This window comes from Peromyscus maniculatus, chromosome 9 (assembly GCF_049852395.1).
Source record: "Peromyscus maniculatus bairdii isolate BWxNUB_F1_BW_parent chromosome 9, HU_Pman_BW_mat_3.1, whole genome shotgun sequence".
Lineage (NCBI taxonomy): Eukaryota > Metazoa > Chordata > Mammalia > Rodentia > Cricetidae > Peromyscus > Peromyscus maniculatus.
The window spans coordinates 60,393,202-60,413,083 of NC_134860.1; the positions used below are offsets into that span (position 1 = coordinate 60,393,202).

General features: G+C 43.1%; 1 protein-coding gene across 4 annotated transcripts in view; it reads left to right on the plus strand.

The window, feature by feature from the left end:
• The window catches only part of Rnaseh2b (ribonuclease H2 subunit B), a 57,930-nt gene extending 38,048 nt beyond the window's left edge, over positions 1-19,882 (plus strand). For 2 of the 4 annotated variants that reach the window (XM_006984287.4, XM_006984288.4), the window contains exons 10-11: positions 7,152-7,232; positions 8,709-8,859. In XM_006984287.4, coding sequence (XP_006984349.1) covers positions 7,152-7,232; positions 8,709-8,822 — 195 coding nt within the window. In that variant the 3' untranslated portion in view covers positions 8,823-8,859. Of the gene's footprint in view, positions 1-7,151; positions 7,233-8,708; positions 8,860-19,347 lie in introns of those variants that run through there. The other 2 variants (XM_016002772.3, XM_016002770.3) reach the window with 2 other exon arrangements.

Below are 19,882 nucleotides of genomic sequence, written 5' to 3' on the forward strand. Positions count from 1 at the left end.
AGGCTGGCCTTGAACTTAGTCCTTCTGCCTGTCTCCCAAGTCTGGGATTACAGATGTCTGCAGCCATGCTGGCTGAAATCTTCTTGCATTGACTAACTATAACTGGAAGTCATTTTACCAAATTAAATTGTCACTGGCACAAAGGGATACAGAGCTTGACTTTTCTAACACAAAGAGTACTTTGGAGAAAGGATGACTTGGGCTTTCCTGAATCTGAAAAGCATATTTATATATGACTGTCATCTGTTAATAGGGATCCTTTGTGTGTTTGTGTTCATGTGTATATAAGGGTATGTGTGCGCACACACATGTCCACATATGTGGGTTCACTTGAGCACATATACCTGTGAAGGCTAGGAGACAGCTTCAGATACTATTCTTCAGGAAACATCATCCACCTTGTTTTCCTATTGTCTCTCACTGGTCTAGAGCCCACCAAGGAGGGCCAGATGGGCCATAAATCCCAAGGGATCTGCCTATCTCTGTCTCCCCAGTGCTAGGATTACAAGCATGCGCCACTACATCTACTTGGTTATGTGGGTTCTGGACGTCAAACTCCAGTTCTCTTATTAGCATGACAAGCTTTCATCTCCCCAGCCTTTTTGGAATGCCTTCCCTCTTCAGAATAGTCTCAGAATTACCACCCTGACTCCTCCACAGCTTGTGTTAATTTCCCAGATCCAGATGGAGAAGCCAGGTGTTAGCTATACCTAGTCACAGCTATAGCCTGCCTCACAGTTCTGGCGAAATATTAGATCCCTATGTGTTACTCCACGATGAGAATAAGCATGCACCTTGATTGTTCCAAAGCAATGGTTCTCAACCTTCCTAATGTTACGACCCTTTAATACAATTCCTCGTGTTGTGATGATCCCCAACCAGGAAATTATTTTATTGCTACTTCATAACTGCAATTTTGACTATTATGAATCATAATGTAAATGTCTGATATGCAGGATATCTGATTTTCGACCCCCCCCAAGGGGTCACAACCCACAAGTTGAGAACTACTGGTCTAGGGTGTCACCCAGAGACTTTTTTACTCCCATAAAGGATAGGCAGAGATCTGCAAAAGTCTGCTCTACCCAGATACTTTCCATTCAGGTTAACCTTTAGCAGTAACTGCAAAGGACAGAGAGAAAAATAATTGCTCTGCTTTAACAAAGATGGTAGGAGCTCTGAGAATGTTTGTTGATTTCTCTTTTTCAAAAAAAATTAAGTGTATTTCTTTTCCTCAAATCTGTCTTCCTTGGTAACTCAGAGATCATCTATGGATTAGTCTAAACTCATTCTTGAAAGTTTTTGTATTTTTAAAACAAGATTTATTTATTTTTATTTTATATGTGGGTATTTAGCCTCCATGTGTGTACGTGTAACACATGTGCAGTGCCTGCAGAGTCCAGAGTTAGAGATGGTTGTGAGCTGCCATTTGGGAGCTGGGTACTGAATGGAATTTCTCTCCGAGAGCAGCCGGTGCTCTTAACTGCTGATTCATCTTTCCAGCCCAGTTTTCACCATTGATACCTTCTGGAATAAAGTATTTCTTCCTTTTCTTTCCTCTTTTTTTAATTTTTTTTTTCTTTTTGTTGTTGTTGTTGTTTTGAGACAGGATTTCATTGTAGCCTTGGCTGGCCTGGAACTCACAGAGGCCTACCTGCCTCTGCCTCCCAAGTACTGGTATTAAAGGTATGCACCACCACACCTGATATTTCTTCCTTTATTTTTAAAATGTTTTCATTTTGTTTTTCCACTTATTTGTTTTTGAAGCAACATCCCTATGTACAGCTAAGGCTGACCAGGAATGCATAGCCCTCCAGCCTCCACCTGCAAAGTACTGAGATTACAGCAGTGTCCTATCATACCTGTCTGTCAGGTACTTTACCCTACTGCCTACTAACTCTGTTGAATCACTATCCTTTTATTTTTATATATGTATACATAATTTTTTAGTCTTCAGGAATTTCATATATCTACATAGTGTGTTTTGACCATACCAAGTAATATATTTCTTTAGTTTATCATTCTTCATTCCAGTTTTCTGGTTTTTTTTATTTTAATTTCCAAAATTTAAGTAATTTGTGGTTTTGTCATTTTTTATTTAGAACCAAGGTCAATAATTTTTCTGTAAAGGCCAGACAGTGACCTTAGAGTCAACAATGATAAAACTGAAACAGTGACTTTATACCAGTGATTTTCAACCTTCCTAATGCTGTGACCATTTAATACAATTCCTCATATTGTAGTGACCCTCAATCATAAAAATTGTTTTCGTTGCTACTTCATAACTGTAGTTTTCCTACTGTTATAAATTGTAATGTAAATGTGTTTTTAGTGGTTTTAGGTGACCCTCTGTGAAAAGATCCTTTGACTACCAAAGATGTCATCCCACATGTTGAGAACCACTGCTTTAGACTGTGACAAAACTGAAGCACACAGTGACTGTAGACTGTAGCACACAGTGACTGTGGACTGAAGCACACAGTGACTGTGGACTGAAGCACACAGTGACTGTAGACTGTAGCACACAGTGACTGTAGACTGTAGCACACAGTGACTGTGGAGTGTAGCACATAGTGACTGTAGACTGTAGCATACAGTGACTATAGACTATAGCACACAGTGACTGTGGACTGAAGCACACAGTGACTGTGGACTGTAGCACACAGTGACTATAGACTGAAGCAGGTAGTATGTGGGAGCCCACAGAGGTTTGCTAGTGAGATCTGAGCTTGCTTTACCCAGCTGGGCTGCATAAGGGGATGGATTGACCATGTGTGTGGTTACCAGGTATTTGGAAGAAGCTGCACTTGGCTGTGCTTGGGGCAAGTCTTTTGCTCCACCCCTTGGCGTTTCTATAAAAAGCCCTTTATAGGAGACATAAGGGGCCAGTGGATAAGGATCCAGGCCCTCCCAAGGCTATCCTGTGCTTCTGTCTTTCTCCCCTCTATATTTCTATCTAAATCTCTTATCCTTCACTCCTCAAAAGTACCCAGGTAAAGGTGGGGGCTGGTCCCCCACAAATGGCACCCGAACAAGGACCAGGGACTTGGTGAAAGGAGAGAGGGGGCATCATGGGTGTAAGGCAGGCCAATAAGGAATTGAATAATAAAGGCTATGGTATTTTATTCTTGGGAGTGGAAGTCAGGTGGTGGAATCCTGAAATTGAAAAGTGAAGCTACAGCGTATATTTCTTTCCATCAAGGTTTCTTTCTTTTTCTCTCTCCCTTAATTTCTATCTATAGGAAAATAGTGTAAGAAGAAATTTAGAATAAGAGTAGAATGTAGGAATGTAGTTTAAGAAAAAAAATTAGGATAAAATAAGCAACAAGACAGAGGAACTTTGTCCTTGAATCTCCAATTATGGGGCTATGAATGCAAAATCCTGGGGGGAAATCAGAGAAAAGATTTATTAAAGATGAGAAAAACTGGCAGAAAAAGATTCCTGTGGAAGCTTTTGGCCTATGAACAGCTTAGCTTTAAGTCCTGAATGGCAGAGGAAAGAATTTTCCCTGGTGTAGACATGGACAAAACAAAATTCTCTGCTCCACCAGCAAATACCATTACAATACTGCACAATCAAAATTAGTTTCCATTTGACCATAAAATCAAAGTTTAGAGAACAGAAACTTTGGGAAAAACTTAGAAATCTCTCTCTAAAAAAACAAAGCTTTTCAGGTCTTTGCTTCTCAAATTTTTTTCTCTTTCTGTAAATTAGATTCACCTGGAAATAACTTCAGTATGGGAAAATCACCTGTAATAGCTCTAGAAAAAAACAAAAAACTTCTTGAAATATGGCAAAACTCTCAGCTAGTTTTGTCTTTCCTTCAAGCCAGTATTAGAAAAACAGCAGCCAGAATCCCCTGTGGCTAGAGAGCCTAGCCACAGTACAGGTGGAGAGCCAGAGAGCCCAGCAGGGCAGCCCAGCAGGGCAGCGGGACCTGAGGATGAGAGCCCAGCGGGGCCGCTTCCTCCCTGCAACAGTGTAGGACCTGAGGATGGGCTGCTGGTGTAGAGGAAGCAGTGAAGCTGAGTCTCCTTCAGCATCAGGGACTCTGCATCTGGGGAAAGGAGAAAAGGAGATAAGTCAGTACAAGACAGAGATCTATCCAGGAGGGAATCCCTCTGAAAAGGCTGGAAAGACTTTTAAGTACTTTCATTTTCTTTCACTGACCCAGTATAAGGGTATAAGGCGGGAGACAAGTGCCGCCCTAGTGGGGGGGTGGCAAACGGATGCAACCCACCCCAGGGAGAGTGTCAGGTGAAGAGAGGTACACCTGTCAAACGCTAATGCAGATGTCCTAAAGCAAGGTTAGGGAGAACAAAAACCTCCTGTGGCCAAAAAGAAAAAAGAAAAAAGCTCATTTGATTTTCAGTAGGAAAACAAATCATGTAAACAGAAAAGGAGTGCTTCGTACCTGAAAGGCAGCATGGGAAACGTAGTCCGTAATGTAGTTGTTGCCTCCTACTCCTACTCCATGTGTCCTAGGGATTCTGGTGTTCAGAGAGCATGCTGTACTGGATGATATAGTATTGTTTAAACAGCTGAAGCTAGGTGTTAATCCCACCTTTAATTAGCACCTTTAATCACAGTACTCAGAAACAGAGGCAGGCAGATCTTTGAGTTTGAAGTCAGCCCTGTCTACAGAGTGAGTTCCAGGATAGCCAGAGCTACACAGAGAAATTCTGTCTTGAAAAACAACAACAACGACAACAAAAATTATTTAAACAGCACTCACTAAGCCATATGTTCTCATCACCTGGACTCAGACTGCTTCAAAGAGAAGTTTCTTTGATCAAGGCTAAAGACAGCACTAATTGTGAGTCACCTCTGACCTGTTCTTTGCTTCTGCAACTTCTGCCAGGTCTCTGAGCACCTGGGCACACTCCCTGAGTCCATGGAGAAATACTTGCCTTAGAGAAGGGACACAAACATCCTCATGATTTCATGTTCAGCCTTCATTTTGCCAGCTGTCAGCTCTGCTGTCCTGGCTGAAGGCCTGTCTAGTTCATGTGCCCCTCCACACCATATCTTGATGGGAAGGTGTATTATTTTGTTCGTTTTTTCTTTTGACAGTCTCATTCAATGTTTCTAGCTGGACTGTAACTCACTCTGTAGCCCAGGTTGACCTTGAACTCATGGCAGTCCACTTGCCTCAGCCTCCTAGGTGTCAGGATTTCGGGTGTGTGCCCCCACACCTGGCATGCATCCATTTACTTTGTGCTGGTAGGTCGTTATTGTATAGAAAGCCAGCCTTTGCTCTTGACGATTCCTTTGCTAGAGATTGCTCTGTGGCCAAGAATATCTTCCTCTCTCTGTTTCTCCTGGCAAGGAATTTCAGAAATCCTGTGTCTTTATCTTGTGTGCTGGGGGCTGGGAGCCACAGTTCTGCCAATTCTTTGTCCAGCAAATGCAGAGTGTGAAGGAGGAAGCAGGGATGAGTCTGCATTTCCCAAGGGCACTGGTGCTGACAAGTATGCGCCTGGTATTTCCATGAAGAGCTTAAAAAGGTCTGTGCAAATCCACATTGTGATCACCCTGCAATCTGCCCTCTGCACAGCACAAGGCCATCCACTCAGCTCTGATTTATCTGAGAAGACTGGTGGGACTTCCCTTCCACATTATGATCACCTGATATTAAGTGCACAGAATTCTCACATGCATAGGCGGTGTTGGTAGGTCTTTGGTCTTTTGGGGGGGTCCAGCTCTCAAATAAATCACTCACGGAGGCTTATTCTTACTTATAGATGTCCAGCCTTAGCTTGGCTTGTTTCTTGCCAGCTTTCCTTAACTTAACTTATCCCATCTACCTTTTGCCTCTGGGCTTTACCCATTCGTTCTCTTACTTCTATAAATCTTACTCCGTGGCTTACTGTGTAGCTGGTGGCTGGCCCCCGGAGTCCTCCTCTTTCTCTGGCTGCTTCTTCCTTCCAGATTTCTCCTCTATATATTCTCTCTGCCTGCCAGCTCCACCACCTATCTCCTGCCTCACTATTGGCCATGCAGTTCTTTATTAGGCCATCAGGCATTTTAGACAGGCACAGTAACACAACTTCACAGAGTTAAACAAATGCAACATAAACAAAAGTAACACAGTTTAAAATAATATTCTACAACACATAGGTGCAAAGGGATCTTGTGAATAGTGAAAATATGTGAAGGTTTGACTTAGCTGCACTGAGCCTAATGGACACAGAATGCATGTGAAGACTTGAGATTAACTAACACACACATACACACACACACACACACACACACACACACACACACACACACACGTCATTTTTTTTTTTTTTTTTAGAAAGATCATTTTTTAAAAAGAGATATGAGGCAGGGACAGCATGGCTCAGGGGATAAAGATGTTTGCTGTCAGTCCTGAGTTACTGAGTTTGGTCTCTGGGATCTATGCAGTAAAAGCAGAGAGCCAAGCTTTTCAAGTTGTCCTTTCTCTTCCACATGTACACTGTGGCGTGCACATACACACACACACACACACACACACACACACACACACACACACGTAAATAACTAAATGTACTTTAGTTTTATTATTATCATTAATTTTTTACTTTATTTTGAGATCTGACTCCACATCCTCTGCTTCCACCTGGAGTGTTTGGTTGGGTTCTCTGTTCTTGGGCTGCTTGCTGTGCGGGTTTTTGTGTGGATGAATGGGGAAGCTGGGTAGAAGAGAAAAGGCAAGGCTCCCACTGAGCCAAGTTGTTGGTCACGGAATAATGCTGCCTGTGTTCAGTAGTGAACAGTAGAGCAGGCCGGGGCTGGGCGGCATGGACCACCTGGCAGCAGGAAGGGGATTTTTGACTCCAACTTCTAGGCCTTTTATTGGGCCCCTCCCCTGTCCCTGCAGCCTGTAACCCCCTGGAAGTCCACAATGCCTGCTGCATAAAATGTGGGTTTATGTCACTGAAGGACTGAGAGGGCCAAGCCGTGTACCTATTCATTTGTGGCCCATCACCACCTTGGCTGCTTCCTGGAGACGTCTGGCTTCGTCCCTGAGGTTCTTGTCAAAATGTAAAAGTTTGTAAAGTGTGAACCTGCTGGAGTCCTCTGGGTCCCCAGGGTGCATTTGTTTGTTTTTAACGAATGGTGAGAGGATGGTGTCTGACGCTGCTTCGCTGCTCTAACATTGCAGAAACTAAAGTCATCAGATGAGCCTGTAGAAGCAAAAGAAGATTACACTAAGTTTAACACTAAAGACTTGAAGACTGGCAAGGTATGTGTGCCCAGGTGTACTGGCACGCTGTACAGGCCCAGTGGCCTCACATTTCCAAGCATGGTTGCACTATTGGCTACACTTATACTTTCACCAGGAAAAATGGTTAACTTGCATTTCTAGCATCATAATTCATTCACAGTTGTTCAGATAGTGAATGTGTTAAATTAATACATTTTGCAAATCCAAGAAAAGCTTTGGGTATACAAAAAGGGTTTGAATTTTGCTGTGTGTTCGTAGTGATGGATGAAAGGGCAGTAGTTTCTCCATGAATTGTTTTTCAATCCTATTGCCAAGAAGGTTCCCAGAAATTATAGTAAATAACAAATGTACCAGTTCCACCATTCAGCATTCACCCTGCAGGTGTCTGCTGAGTAACCTTTCCTGCTGGGTTTTATTTTACACCTACATCCTGAGTAACATGCTGCATTCATTACCTAGGTCTCTGCTCTGCCCTCTCGTTTAGCATTATGAGAGTGTGCGTCATTAAACCTCCCTTGCCACACTGGTCCTGGCACACAGTCACGTGGTTGGGAAAGGCCATTCACTTCCCCATGGTTACACACCCACCATGGCACTGAAGAGAGTCAGTGACAGGGACCAGATAGAAATGTCCAGGGCAGAGTGATGTGGAGTCAGCTCTCTGGAAAGCACTTCCCTTTTGTCACCTCACTGGGACAGCTAGGCTGCAGCCTGGAGTACACTGTCTTGCAGGCCATCTTTTGAATATGACAGCTCTGCCCTTGGTTTTCTGTAGAGCACAAACAAAATCAGATTGGGAATTGTTCATCATTGGGTGAAGAACACAGGCTGTAATTCCCCCAACAGTTGCCACCATCGCCTCCTGTAGCCAGAGTTTTCCTGCCTTTCCCACAGTCAGGACAAATCTTTGTCACCCGCCAGTCCCACAGCCGCTTTGACCCAACCAAGTAAACACAGAGACTTATATTGCTTATTAACTGTACTGCCGTGGCAGGCTTCTTGCTAACTGTTCTTATATCTTAAATTAATCCACTTCCATAAATCTATACCTTGCCACATGGCTTACCGGCATCTTCACATGCTGCTTGTCCTGGCGGCAGCTGGCAGTGACTCCTTCTGCCTTCCTGTTCTTTTATTTCTCCTCTCTGTTAGTCCCGCCTATACTTCCTGCCTAGCCACTGGCCAATCAGTGTTTTATTTATTGACCAATCAGAGCAACACATTTGCCATACAGAACATCCCACAGCAGCCTCCATTGTCTGTATCATTACATTTAATGCACCCTCAAAATGATCCCCAGAGGGAACCATCCTTGGAGCATTCCAACTCCTCAGAATGGGGCAGGTTTTCTTTAGAAGCCTGGGTCCTGAGTAGGTAGCAAGCTTATTTCCACTCCAGGACACATGTCCCCACTGAACCCAGACTCAGGCTTATGTAACTTGCGTGTGTGATGATTTACAAATATTGCAAATCTCTCTTTGTTTTTATTAACAGAAAAATAGCAAAATGACTGCAGCTCAGAAGGCTTTGGCTAAAGTTGACAAGAGTGGAATGAAAAGTATTGATGCTTTTTTTGGTGCAAAAAATAAAAAAGCTGGAAAGATTTGAAGCGTTGAAAATAAAATCTAATGGCGCAGAAAAAGAAGGTTGCCTCTTGCTTGCTCTGTCTCTCCTCTTGCCGCTGCCGTCCTGACCTTAGTTACTCCGCTGAGGAACAGGAAAAAGTAGTTTTCAGATCTTGCCAGCACTTGCTGGGGTTGGACTGTATGTCTAACAAAGTATTGCATGAGCTACCGACGGGGGCCTCTGAAATGTTTGCCATGGTGAGAAGTCATCAAGTGACCAGAGTCACAGTCACAGCTTCCTCTGGAAGGCTTCAGTGGTGGCCAGCCATTCTCTGCTCCCTCCTGTGTGGCTTCAACTGAAATGAGCTGGACAATAAAATGGTGCATTTTGGTAAATCTTATAATGAGCCATATTTTGTTTGTATGAATTCATGTTCTTTGTAAAAAAAAAAAAAAGTAAAAAAATAGAATAAAATTGCAGTCACTAGCCTTTCTATTATGCAGACACAGCTAGATAATTTTCTTAGAGTAAAAAATAAATGTATTTCAAGAACTCTAATAGTAATTTTGTTGCTTTTTACACACTGTCATTTTGTAGGCATTTCCCCAGCCTTCTGGGTATTCATAAACAGGCTTGTAAAGGTGGAGCTCAGTGGTGGTGGGGGATGCAGGGCACTTGTCTTTCATGCTTGAGGCACAGGGCTCAGTCTCCAGTATAATTTTCAATTATTTGGATATTTAATCATTTAATAACCATTTTCCTATACAACTCCTGCACCTAAGGCTTGGGGTCATCAGGTAAAGGGGGCAGAAAGATTGTAAGAGCCAGAAGAATGGGCTTCTGCTGCGAGAATGTCTCTAGAAATGACAGGGAAGCTTTACCCATGAAGTCTCGTCAACATGGCTGCCTAAACAAGATCCACATGGGGCAGCACCAACAGACTTGCTGTCATGGAGGAGGTAGAGCGGCAGTCAGCCCTAGACAACGAACTACAGGCAACTAAGTGATGCTGAGAGCTAGAAACAGTCCTCCCCAAGGAAGAGCACACCGATGGTGTTAAATATTGAGTGGCCAGTCCTAAAAACAGACATGCAAGTAACATTTTATAGATTGAGCAGGTTGTATTGATACATTGAGGAATGTGTATGTGTGTATTTATTAAAGAAATATTAAATATTAAAGAAAATAAGTGGTTGTGAATCAGAGAGCAAGAAGGGATACATGGGAGGGGTTGGAGAGAGGAAAGAAGGGGAAATTGTGCAATTATAATTTAACTTCAAAAGATATTATATATATATATATATGTAGAAATGCATTTCACAAAAAAAGTTAACAAGCAGTGTATTTGGTTACTTAGGTTAAATAAAATGCATCTTACTATGGTTTTTAAATTTTGTGGATGTAGATGTGTGTATATGATGTGTACATATGTGAGTTCAAACACAAATGTGCCACAGCACAGTGTGAAGGTCAGAGGAAATCTCAGGTGTATATTGGTGCTCTTTACCTGTTTAAGACAGGATCTTTGCTGTTTGCTCGCTCTGTGCATCAGGCTAGCTGGCTTGCAAGCTTCCCGGGGTCTCCTGTCTCTGCATTCAGCCTTGTCAGCAGAGCGCTGGGTTACGGAGTTTGCTAGGCTGCTGTTCCTGGCATCATGTCAGTTCCGGGGATTTCAGCTCAACTGCTTTACCCACTGAGCCAGCTCCCCGGCCCTCGGAATGGTTTAACTAACATTTTCTTGATTAATAATGATGTTGAACATTGTCACATTAACCTTTTATCATATAGAGGATTGTTCTTTTTCTTCAGTCACTTGAGGTGATAGCCAAAAGCTTTCCACTGTAAATTATTGTCAACTATCATTGTGATTAATAAGTTTGGGGTAAATATTCCTAGACTTTATAAGTATCTATCTATTTCACATATAATTTCTCAAATACTAGTTTTAGGCTCTATTTTTTTTAAACTCATGTCTTCTGTATTTACTTTCTTTAAAGAACTTTACCTTTCCCATTTTTCATCTATAAATTTAAATTTTCCTATCTATCCAATGATTTACATATGAGTTGATGCTCATTTGTTCCAGAAGGGCCAGTGGGGGACCCTTCCAGCTTGCTCTAGTATTGTGTGTGTGTGTGTGTGTGTGTGTGTGTGTGTGTGTGTGTGTGTATTATCTGTGTTTGTGGGTGTGTATACATGCTGCACATGTCTGTGGGTGTGTGGAGGCCTGAAGTTGTTATCAAATGCCCTCCTCTGTCCACCTCTGCCCTACGCTCTCAAACAAGGACTCCCACTAAACTTGGAGCTCGTTGGTACAGTTGGGCTGGCTGACCAGCAAGCACTCCAGGGCCCGTCTGATGCCCCCTTCCTACTTCCGGTGCTCGGATTACAGATGTGTGTGTCCACATCTGGCTTTTTACATGGACTCTGGGCATATGAACTTGGGTCCCCTGCTTACACTGTAGGTACATTACTGGCTGCCTCCAGCCCTACATTTATTTCTTTTAACAATGCTGCTACCATTGTTTTTCTTTGTACAGTCAGGACAGGCAGGTTCTTGTACTTTGCCTGCATCATCTGAATCAGGCTTTCCCCAAGGAATTCGATACACAGTCTAGGTAGTAAGTGAACTCACTGTTGCCGTATGTTGCCATTCAGTGTCCAAATCTAGGAAATGATTCAGTTTGTGTACAGTACTTGTATACACACCTCCAAACATACTTGTATCAATCTTTCTAAGGCAGCACCAATCGTCTGTATTGGTCTTTAGATTCCTTTATTAGGCTGAAGCAGCTTTCTTCTATTCCTATGTTAAAATGCTAACAAATGTTAAATTTTACCAAATAATTTACCAGGAAACTTTTAACAAAAACATTTCAATATCAGAGTTATGACGGTTGAAAGGGCTAACATCTCTTTGCATTCCTAGGATAAGCTTGATTTTGATTGTGCTTACTCTTTTCAAATACAGTACTGGATCTTTCTAACGTATTGTTACAGATTTTTATAGTCCTGTTCATGAGGGATACCGGCCTGTGGTTTTCCTTCCCTATGACGCTTTTGTCTGATTTGGGTAACAGGATAAAACTTGCCAATCTTAGTTTGCCTTCTATGGCTATAATCAAGACACCATGACCAAAAGCAACTTGGGGAGGAAAGGGTTTATCTGGCTTACATTTCCAGGCATCCAGGGATGGCAGGGCAGGAACCCGGATGCAGGAACCAAATCAGAGGCTGGAGCAGTGCTGCTCACTGCCTTGTTCCTCATGGCTTGCTCAGTTTGCTTTCCTATAGAACCCAGGACCACTGCCCAGGGGTGGCACCACCCACAGCGGGCTGAGCCCTTCCACATCAACCAGTAACCAAGACAGTGGCCATAGATTTGCCCATAGGCCAATCTGATGAAGACATTTTCTCAATTGAGGTTCCCTCTTCTCAGATGACTGAGGTTGCGTCAAGTTGAAACAACAAGAAATAAAAAATAAAATAAACAACCAACAGCTAAACAACACATAGCCTTAAAAGGAATTGGAAAACACCTTCACAATTTTTTAAAATATTCATTTATTTATTTGTGTGTATGACTGCTTTGCCTGCATGTATGCCTGTGTACCAGTTGCATGCAGTACCTGCAGAGGTCAGAAGAGGGCGTCTTGATTCCCTGAAACGGGTTACAGATGGTTGTGAGTTACCATATGGGTACTGGGAATCAAACCCCAGTCCTCTGGAAGAGTCCAAATAACCTATTTTAATAACTTGTCTTTGAAAGGAATTTGGGGAGATGTTGGTTTCTTCCTTATATATTAGAATTTCTGGAAAAGTCTTTAATTTCAATTTTAATTTTCATAGTACTATTCCAGTTTTCCCCTTTTTCTTATGCCAGTTTTAGTAGTTTGTCTTTTTTTTTTTTTCTTCAAGTTTTTTTATTGGAACGTGTTAATTACAAACACTGCTAGGTTTCCATATATGTAGATAATATGTTTTAATTATATCTACCCATCATCCTCTCTTGCTTCCCTCCATTCCTGTGGTTGTCCCTTCTGTACCCAGGGAGCCTTTCTCCTTTCATGCCTCCTTCCTCCTGTGCATCTGTTGTGATGTACCCTTTTGCATGTCTGATATTGGTCATGGACATCGTCTTTCCTTTCTTGATTAGCCCAGGTAGTTGATCAGCTCCGTTTCTCTCTCCAGAACCGTGGCCACGTGACTTGGCAGTCTGGGGGGACACCTGCAGTGGCTTTCCTTCCTGTTAGAGTTTGTTTCTGAGTAGTGGCAGCAAGCTGACTGTTCACATGGCTTCTTGGTGTTGACGTATGTGCTTAAGCACCTCGAATTTTGAGTGCATAATTGTCCTTAAGTTTAAAGATCTCTGGGCAATTGTTTTTTCAAATATTCCCCTGCTGTTTTCCTTCGTCACTTGCCACACCCTCAGACTTGGGGACTCCAGGTGGGCCAGGCTGACCGACTGTCGTCTTGACACTGAGTTTCTGTTTTCAGTCCTTCCCTGTTTTGACAGCTCCCCTGTGGTTTCAGTTGTGTTCTGGTTTGTGGTAGTCTGCCCTCCATCAATCTCTATTGGTGCTATTTTTTAAATACCGTAACTGCCATCGCTAGGTGTCCTTTGGTTCTTGTGTCTTACCAAGCCCACTGTGTTCCCATGTCACGGTCACAATACTTCAAATGGCCTTGTCTGCCAGCTCCACTGCCCTTGTCATATCTGGGCTGGTTTCTGGTTTTCTCTATGCTGTGTTTGTCCTGACTTACTTATGACAGTGGTAGGATTAAACCGGAGTCCTTGAGCGTGCTAGGCAAGTGCTCTATCACTGAGCTACATCCCAGCCTTTTTTTTTTTTTTCTTTTGAAATGGTATTTGGGTTTATAGGAAAAATGCAAAAATAGTAAGGAAAGTTTCTGTGTACCCCTAGCCCTGTGTCCTCAATAATAATCCTTTGCATAGCCATGCGGCAGTGACCAAAACCAGGATATGTATAATGATATTGGTCTGTTAATCTGTGACCTTGTGGGAGTTTTACCTTTCTAATATTCTCTGTTCCAGAATCTATTTTATGATTTTGAATTTTGTGAGGTTCCCAGTCTTGGAATTTCCTAATTTGCAGGATTGCCTTAATGTTTCTTTTATCTTTCAAGGCCCTGGGCATTGAACCATTTGAGAATAGCGGTTGTTTATTTTGCAGAATACTCCTCACTTTTTAAGATGTCCTGAAACTGTGCTGCTATTCCATCTCTCATGTGGTCAACCCCAGAACTAGTAACATCAGTCACAGCAGACACAGGATAGCTTTTGCAATGAGCACTGGTCTAAATGCTGGGCATTAATAACTCGTTTATTCCCTGTAACAACTAGAGTTGCAGAACAAGGTGCCAAAGAAGCTAGGTAGATGATGTTAGCTGCAGCAGGAGGAGGAATAGCTCACGCATGCTCCCTTGCACTGTGGGTCTTTCTGTACACTGCGAATATGTGTTGCTCTGATTGGTTGATAAATAAAGCTGTTTGGCCAATGGTGAGGCAGGATAAGGTTAGAAGGTACATTCTAACTAGAGAGGAGAAGAGTGGGGCTGATGGTGTGAGCCTCCACCAGGAGAAGCAAGATGTGAAAGTATCAGTAAGCCACGCATCGATTAATAGAAATGGGCTGAGTTAAGTTGTAAAAGCTAGCTAGTGAGAAGCCTGAGCCATTAGGCCATACAGTTTGTAAATAATATAAGACTCTGTATGTTTACTTGGATCTAAGCGGCTGCCGACCTGGAGGGACACAGGAAAACTTCAGGCTACAAGTGTGTGTGTGTGTGTGTGCATGCATGTGGATATATGATGTCTTGAGTTGCATTGTTCAAATGATGTGATCTATGTTTCAAAAGATTAAGTAAAAATGGCTTGTTATGTTCATTTTTAATTTAGAAATGTTTTTCCTTTGGGGAAGAAGACTAAAATTCAATGGCCACCAAACCCAGGTTTCTGCGTAGGTGCTGAGAAACTCAAACTGTAAGTTTATGGGGTGCATAGTACAGGTTTACAGAGAAGAAGTTAGTGCTGTGAAAATACAAACATCCAAAGAAAAGTCAAAGGAATTCTTACTAGGTATGAGTCACAAAGAAGTCCAGGTACCTCTTTTGCCTATAAATATGGTTCATAATTTTAGTCATGAATATTTTTCAAAACTTAACACTTGTATAGAACTTAACACTTCACAAATGCCATCAGAGTGCCAAGGCCTTAACCATGGTTTGTTGGCTGCCTTAACATTCTTGTTTGAGAAATCCCTCAGAAAAAGGGATATTGCCTCTAGGTAGGTAGTCTTCGCTTGGTTTTTGTTGGGTTTTGGCTAGCTGTGGTAAAATTCTTGACTTGTAGCCAAGGAGAGGCTCCAACAGGATGATGATGAGAGTGATGGGTCTTTTCCTTTCTTGTGTTACTGTAAGTTTCCTGTCTTTCTCTGTCTTGCCTCAGTGACGCTCACTTCTCTGGCCCTGTGGAGGCCAGATCTCAACATCAGGAGCTGCGTGCTGCTCAGTTCTTTGTCTTGCACAGTCCGAGGCAGGGTGCATGCAGTAGCAAGACGTTAAGCACATGAAAGAGGGACTGTTAAAGGAGTGGATGGAACTTGGAGGCTAACCAAAGTTCTTTCCTTTGAGGTCCAGTCTGATCCAAATTCAAGTTGTCCACAGATCTTTCATCTTCTGCTTTGTCTTTGTTGTTCGAGACAGGGTCTTACATACCCCAGGCTGTCCTCAAACTAACCATGTACCTAAGGCTAGCCTTGAACTCCTCATTCTCCTGCCTCCACTTCCTGGGTGCTGCAATTATAGGTGTGTGCCACAGTATTTGTTCTTCTCTTGAAGTTTATACGCTGGCCCTAAACTCAAGAGGAAGTTCTCCTCTGGAAGTGTAAAGCTACTGTCCAGGGAAAGTTCCTTACCATCCATGTCTGCTGTGCGGTTTGCTGCAGTAAAGGCTGAGATCACCATTATTTCTCCCATTTTACAGTTGAAAAGGGGCAGGGTCACCTTATTCGCCCAAGGTCACACAGCTAATAAATAACAGCAGAATGTGAACTTAGGGCCTCTGACTCCAGACTCTCCATCATATCCAACATCCCTTCCCCAGCCTGCTGCTGTATCTCAGAAACCACCTGCTCACCCAGTATAAAAATTAGCCCCTTCTTACAGCTTGGAGATTGACTGTCTTCCTCTATTTGTGAAGATGGCCCAGCTTGATTAGACATTTTATATATTTTCTCCCAAATATCCTTTCCCCTAACACTAATGTAAAAACCATGTAAGCATACCCTGTTACAAAGCCTTTTCTGAAACCTGAGTGCAGGCCTGGGCAGACAGCAGAAGGACATTCCCTCAGTGCTTGGAAGACCTGATTTGTTTGAATAATTGGAAGGATTCCATTTTCATACCTTCTTATGTACTGAGACCTATACACTTCTCAGGTTGATGTACTCTTTGGGGCTATCAGACTGGACTAAAGGTTTCCTAGCTATGTTTGGTAGGACTCTACAGTTTCCACAGCAATTACATATCATTTTTTGAATTAATCTTTACAACCATCCAAAGAAAATCAAAGAGAGATCCTGCCCCCATTTTACAGGTGCCCAAAGTGAGGTGATATAGACTGTCAGTAGCAGAGCCAAGAAAGCATCCTTCTTTCTGGAAATGCAAGCTTGGGCCTCTTTCTTTTGGCTTCCTGGGTTTTTTTTTTTTTTTTTTTACACCATTCTCTGTATAGCTTACAGCCATTGTACTGGTTTGTTTTCTATTGCCGTGATGAACACCATGACCAAAGGCAACTTGAGAAAAGTTTATTTCATCTTACATTACAGTCCATCATAAAACAAATCAGGGCAGGAACTCAAGGCAGGAACTGAAGCAAAGACCACAAGTACTTACCGACTTGCACTCTATGACTTGCTCAGCCTGCTTCCTTATACACCCCAGGACCACTTGCCCAGGGACAGCACCAGCCTCAGTGGGCTGGGTTTTCCCAGATCAATTATGAATCAAGAAGATTTCCCACAGGCTTGCCTACCGGCCAATCTGATAGAGGCATTTTCCCAATGGAGGCCTCTTCTTCCCAGATATCCCTAGCTTGTGTCAAGTTGACAGAAAAATATAAAGAAATAAAACAAACCAGCACAGCCATTGTTGTGTGGTTTTTCCCGGGGAGACACGAACAAAGATCTAGACAGGACACCACCAAGCCAAGGATGATTCCACTCATGGAAAGCCCTGTGAAGCAGTGAGGGGTTTGGGGGGGGCAGTACTTACAGAACTGGGAGTAGGGGAGTCCTTACAGGACCGTGGGTGACTCAAAGGCAACTGCAGCATGAAAGAGCCCACCCAACATGGGTGACCACTCAAAACAGCTGCATTCTGGAGCCTCCCCGAAGAAGTACAGGCCCCTCACCCCAGCAGTTCTTACAGCTTCTATAACTTTCCAGTTGCCTTAACAATCTTTTTTTTCTGTAACTTAATTTATTTAAATCAGATAATAGAGATATATATTTTTTCTTTTTTTATTAAGAGATTTTTCTATTCATTTTACATATTAACCACAAGTTCCCCTGTCCTCCCTCCTCCCACCCCCCAGCCTTCCCCCCATTTCCACCTCTTCCAAGGCAAGGTCTCCCCTGGGGAGTCAGCAGAGCCTGGTACATTCAGTTGAGGCAGGTCCAAGCCCCTCCTCCCTGCACCAAGGCTGAGCAATGTCTCAGCATAGACACTAGGTTCCAAAAAGCCAGCTCATGCACTAAGGACAGTTTCGGGTCTCACTGCCTGGGGGCCCCCTAAACAGTTCAAGCTAAACAGTTGTCTCACTTATCCAGAGGGCCTAGACCACTATCATGGGAGTTCCTCAGCTATTGGTTCACAGTTCATGTGTTTCCACTAGTTTGGCTAGTTGTCTCTGTACTTTTTCCAATCATAGTCTCAATATCTCTTGCTCATATAATCTCTCCTCTCTCTCGTCAATTGGACTCCTGGAGCTCCGCCTGGGGTATGGCTGTGGATCTCTGCATTTGCTTCCATCAGTCACTGGATGAGGGTTCCATCATGACAGTTAGGGTGTTTGGCCATCCAGGTACCAGAGTGGGTCAGCTCAGGCATCCTCTCGATCATTGCCAGTAGTCTATAGTAGAGTCATCTTTGTGGATTCCTGGGGACCTCTCTAGCACTCTGCTTCTTCTTATTCCCATGGTGTCTTCATTTATCATGGTATCTCTTTCCTTGTTCAGGAACTCTGTTCCTGATCCACCTGGGACCTCCTGCTTCCCTAAGCTCTCTTTCCCCCAACTCTTGCCCTCCATTACCCCAACCCCCACCCCCAGTTTGCTCATGTAGATCTCATCCATTTCTCCATCGCTGGGCAATCCCTGTGTCTTTCCTAGGGTCCTCTTTACTAGCTAGCCTCACTGGAGCTGTGAGTTGCAGTCTGGTTATCCTTTGCTTTACATCTAGTATCCACTTATGAGTGAGTCCATATCATGTTTGTCTTTGAGTCTGTGTTACCTAACTTAGGATGATATTTTCTAGTTCCATCCATTTGCCTGCAAACCTCATGATGTCATTGTTTTTCTCTGCTGAGTAGTACTCTATTGTGTATATGTACCATTTTTTATCCATTCCTTATCCATTCTTCATTTGAAGGGCATCTAGGTTGTTTTCAGGTTCTGGATATTACAAATAATGCTGCTATGAACATAGTTGAGCATGTGTCCTTGTAGTATGATTGAGCATTCCTTGGGTATATGCCCAAGAGTGGTATAGCTGGGTCTTGAGGGAGACTGATTCCCAATTTTCTAAGAAACCACCATACTGATTTCCAAAGTAGCTGTTCAAGTTTGCATTCCCACCAACAGTGTAGGAGTGTTCCCCTTGCTTCACATCCTCTTCAACATAAGCTGTCTTCAGTGTTTTTGATCTTAGCCATTGCCTTATGAATCTTCTAAGTTTTAGGAACCTCCTGAGATTTATGGGTTTTGTTTTAAAGGGAAAGGGGAGGAGAAGAGCAAAACTGAAATCACCTAGTAATCACTCATCTTAGCATGCATTACTTCTGTTTCTCTTCTTTTCCCACAGTGGTGGCATCCATCCCACTAGTGATAGGAACATTGTACTGTGTTTTGGGTTTTTTGTTTGTTTTGTTTTGTTTTGTTTGTTTTTTATTTTTTTGTTTGTTTTTTGTTTTTTCAAGACATGGTTTCTCTATGTAGCTTTGTGCCTTTCCTGGAACTCACTTGGTAGCCCAGGCTGGACTCGAACTCACAGATTCACCTGGCTCTGCCTCGCAAGTGCTGGGATTAAAGGTGTGTGCTACCACCACCCGGCTGTACTGTGTTTTAAACATTCTTTTGTAGTGGACATTGGAGGGATAGTATCTTCGCAGTCAACTGGTTTTATCCCAGGATGAAATGGCCAAGCTGGGGGCATCTCCAAGGGAACACATCACTGTTACTTCTCAGGATCCACGCTCCCAGACAAGCTTTTCTGTTCTGTAAATGGTGCTTGAGCTCTCAGTGACCCTTTTCCTCTCCCCTTCTAGATGCCACCACAAAGACGAAAAAGGGGCAAGTGACGAGTGATGCAACCCCACGCAAGGCTTAGCTGCTTTCTGTGCAACTTCAGACGCTGCAAAGGGTTAAGACGTCTTCTGTACCTCCAAGAGCACTCTGTGACTTCAGGAAAACCACAAGGCACCAGCGGTGTCTGTCCAAGGACCAGTGATCAGCCATGCCCGTTTCTCCTGGGAGCTCTCGGTAGGGTGTTCTATACTGTACAAGCTACCCCAGAGTGTGGATCCAAGGAGTGCCACTGCCTCAGACTTCAAAATGTCCAGAAGAGGCTTCCTGTGAAAGCAAGGTCATCCCTCCGCCTGACTTGGCTGGCTTCCTGCTTTGGGGAACGCCTGCGTGGTTGATGTAAACACAGGAGTTCACACTACAGAATCTGGTGAACCAAGTTTCAACCCTTTAAATACTTCTTTACTTCTTACCAACTTGGCAGCCTCTAATGCAATAATGATGGCCTAATATGGAAATTTTACAACTTCTTAGAGTTATAAACATGGCTTCTTTTTT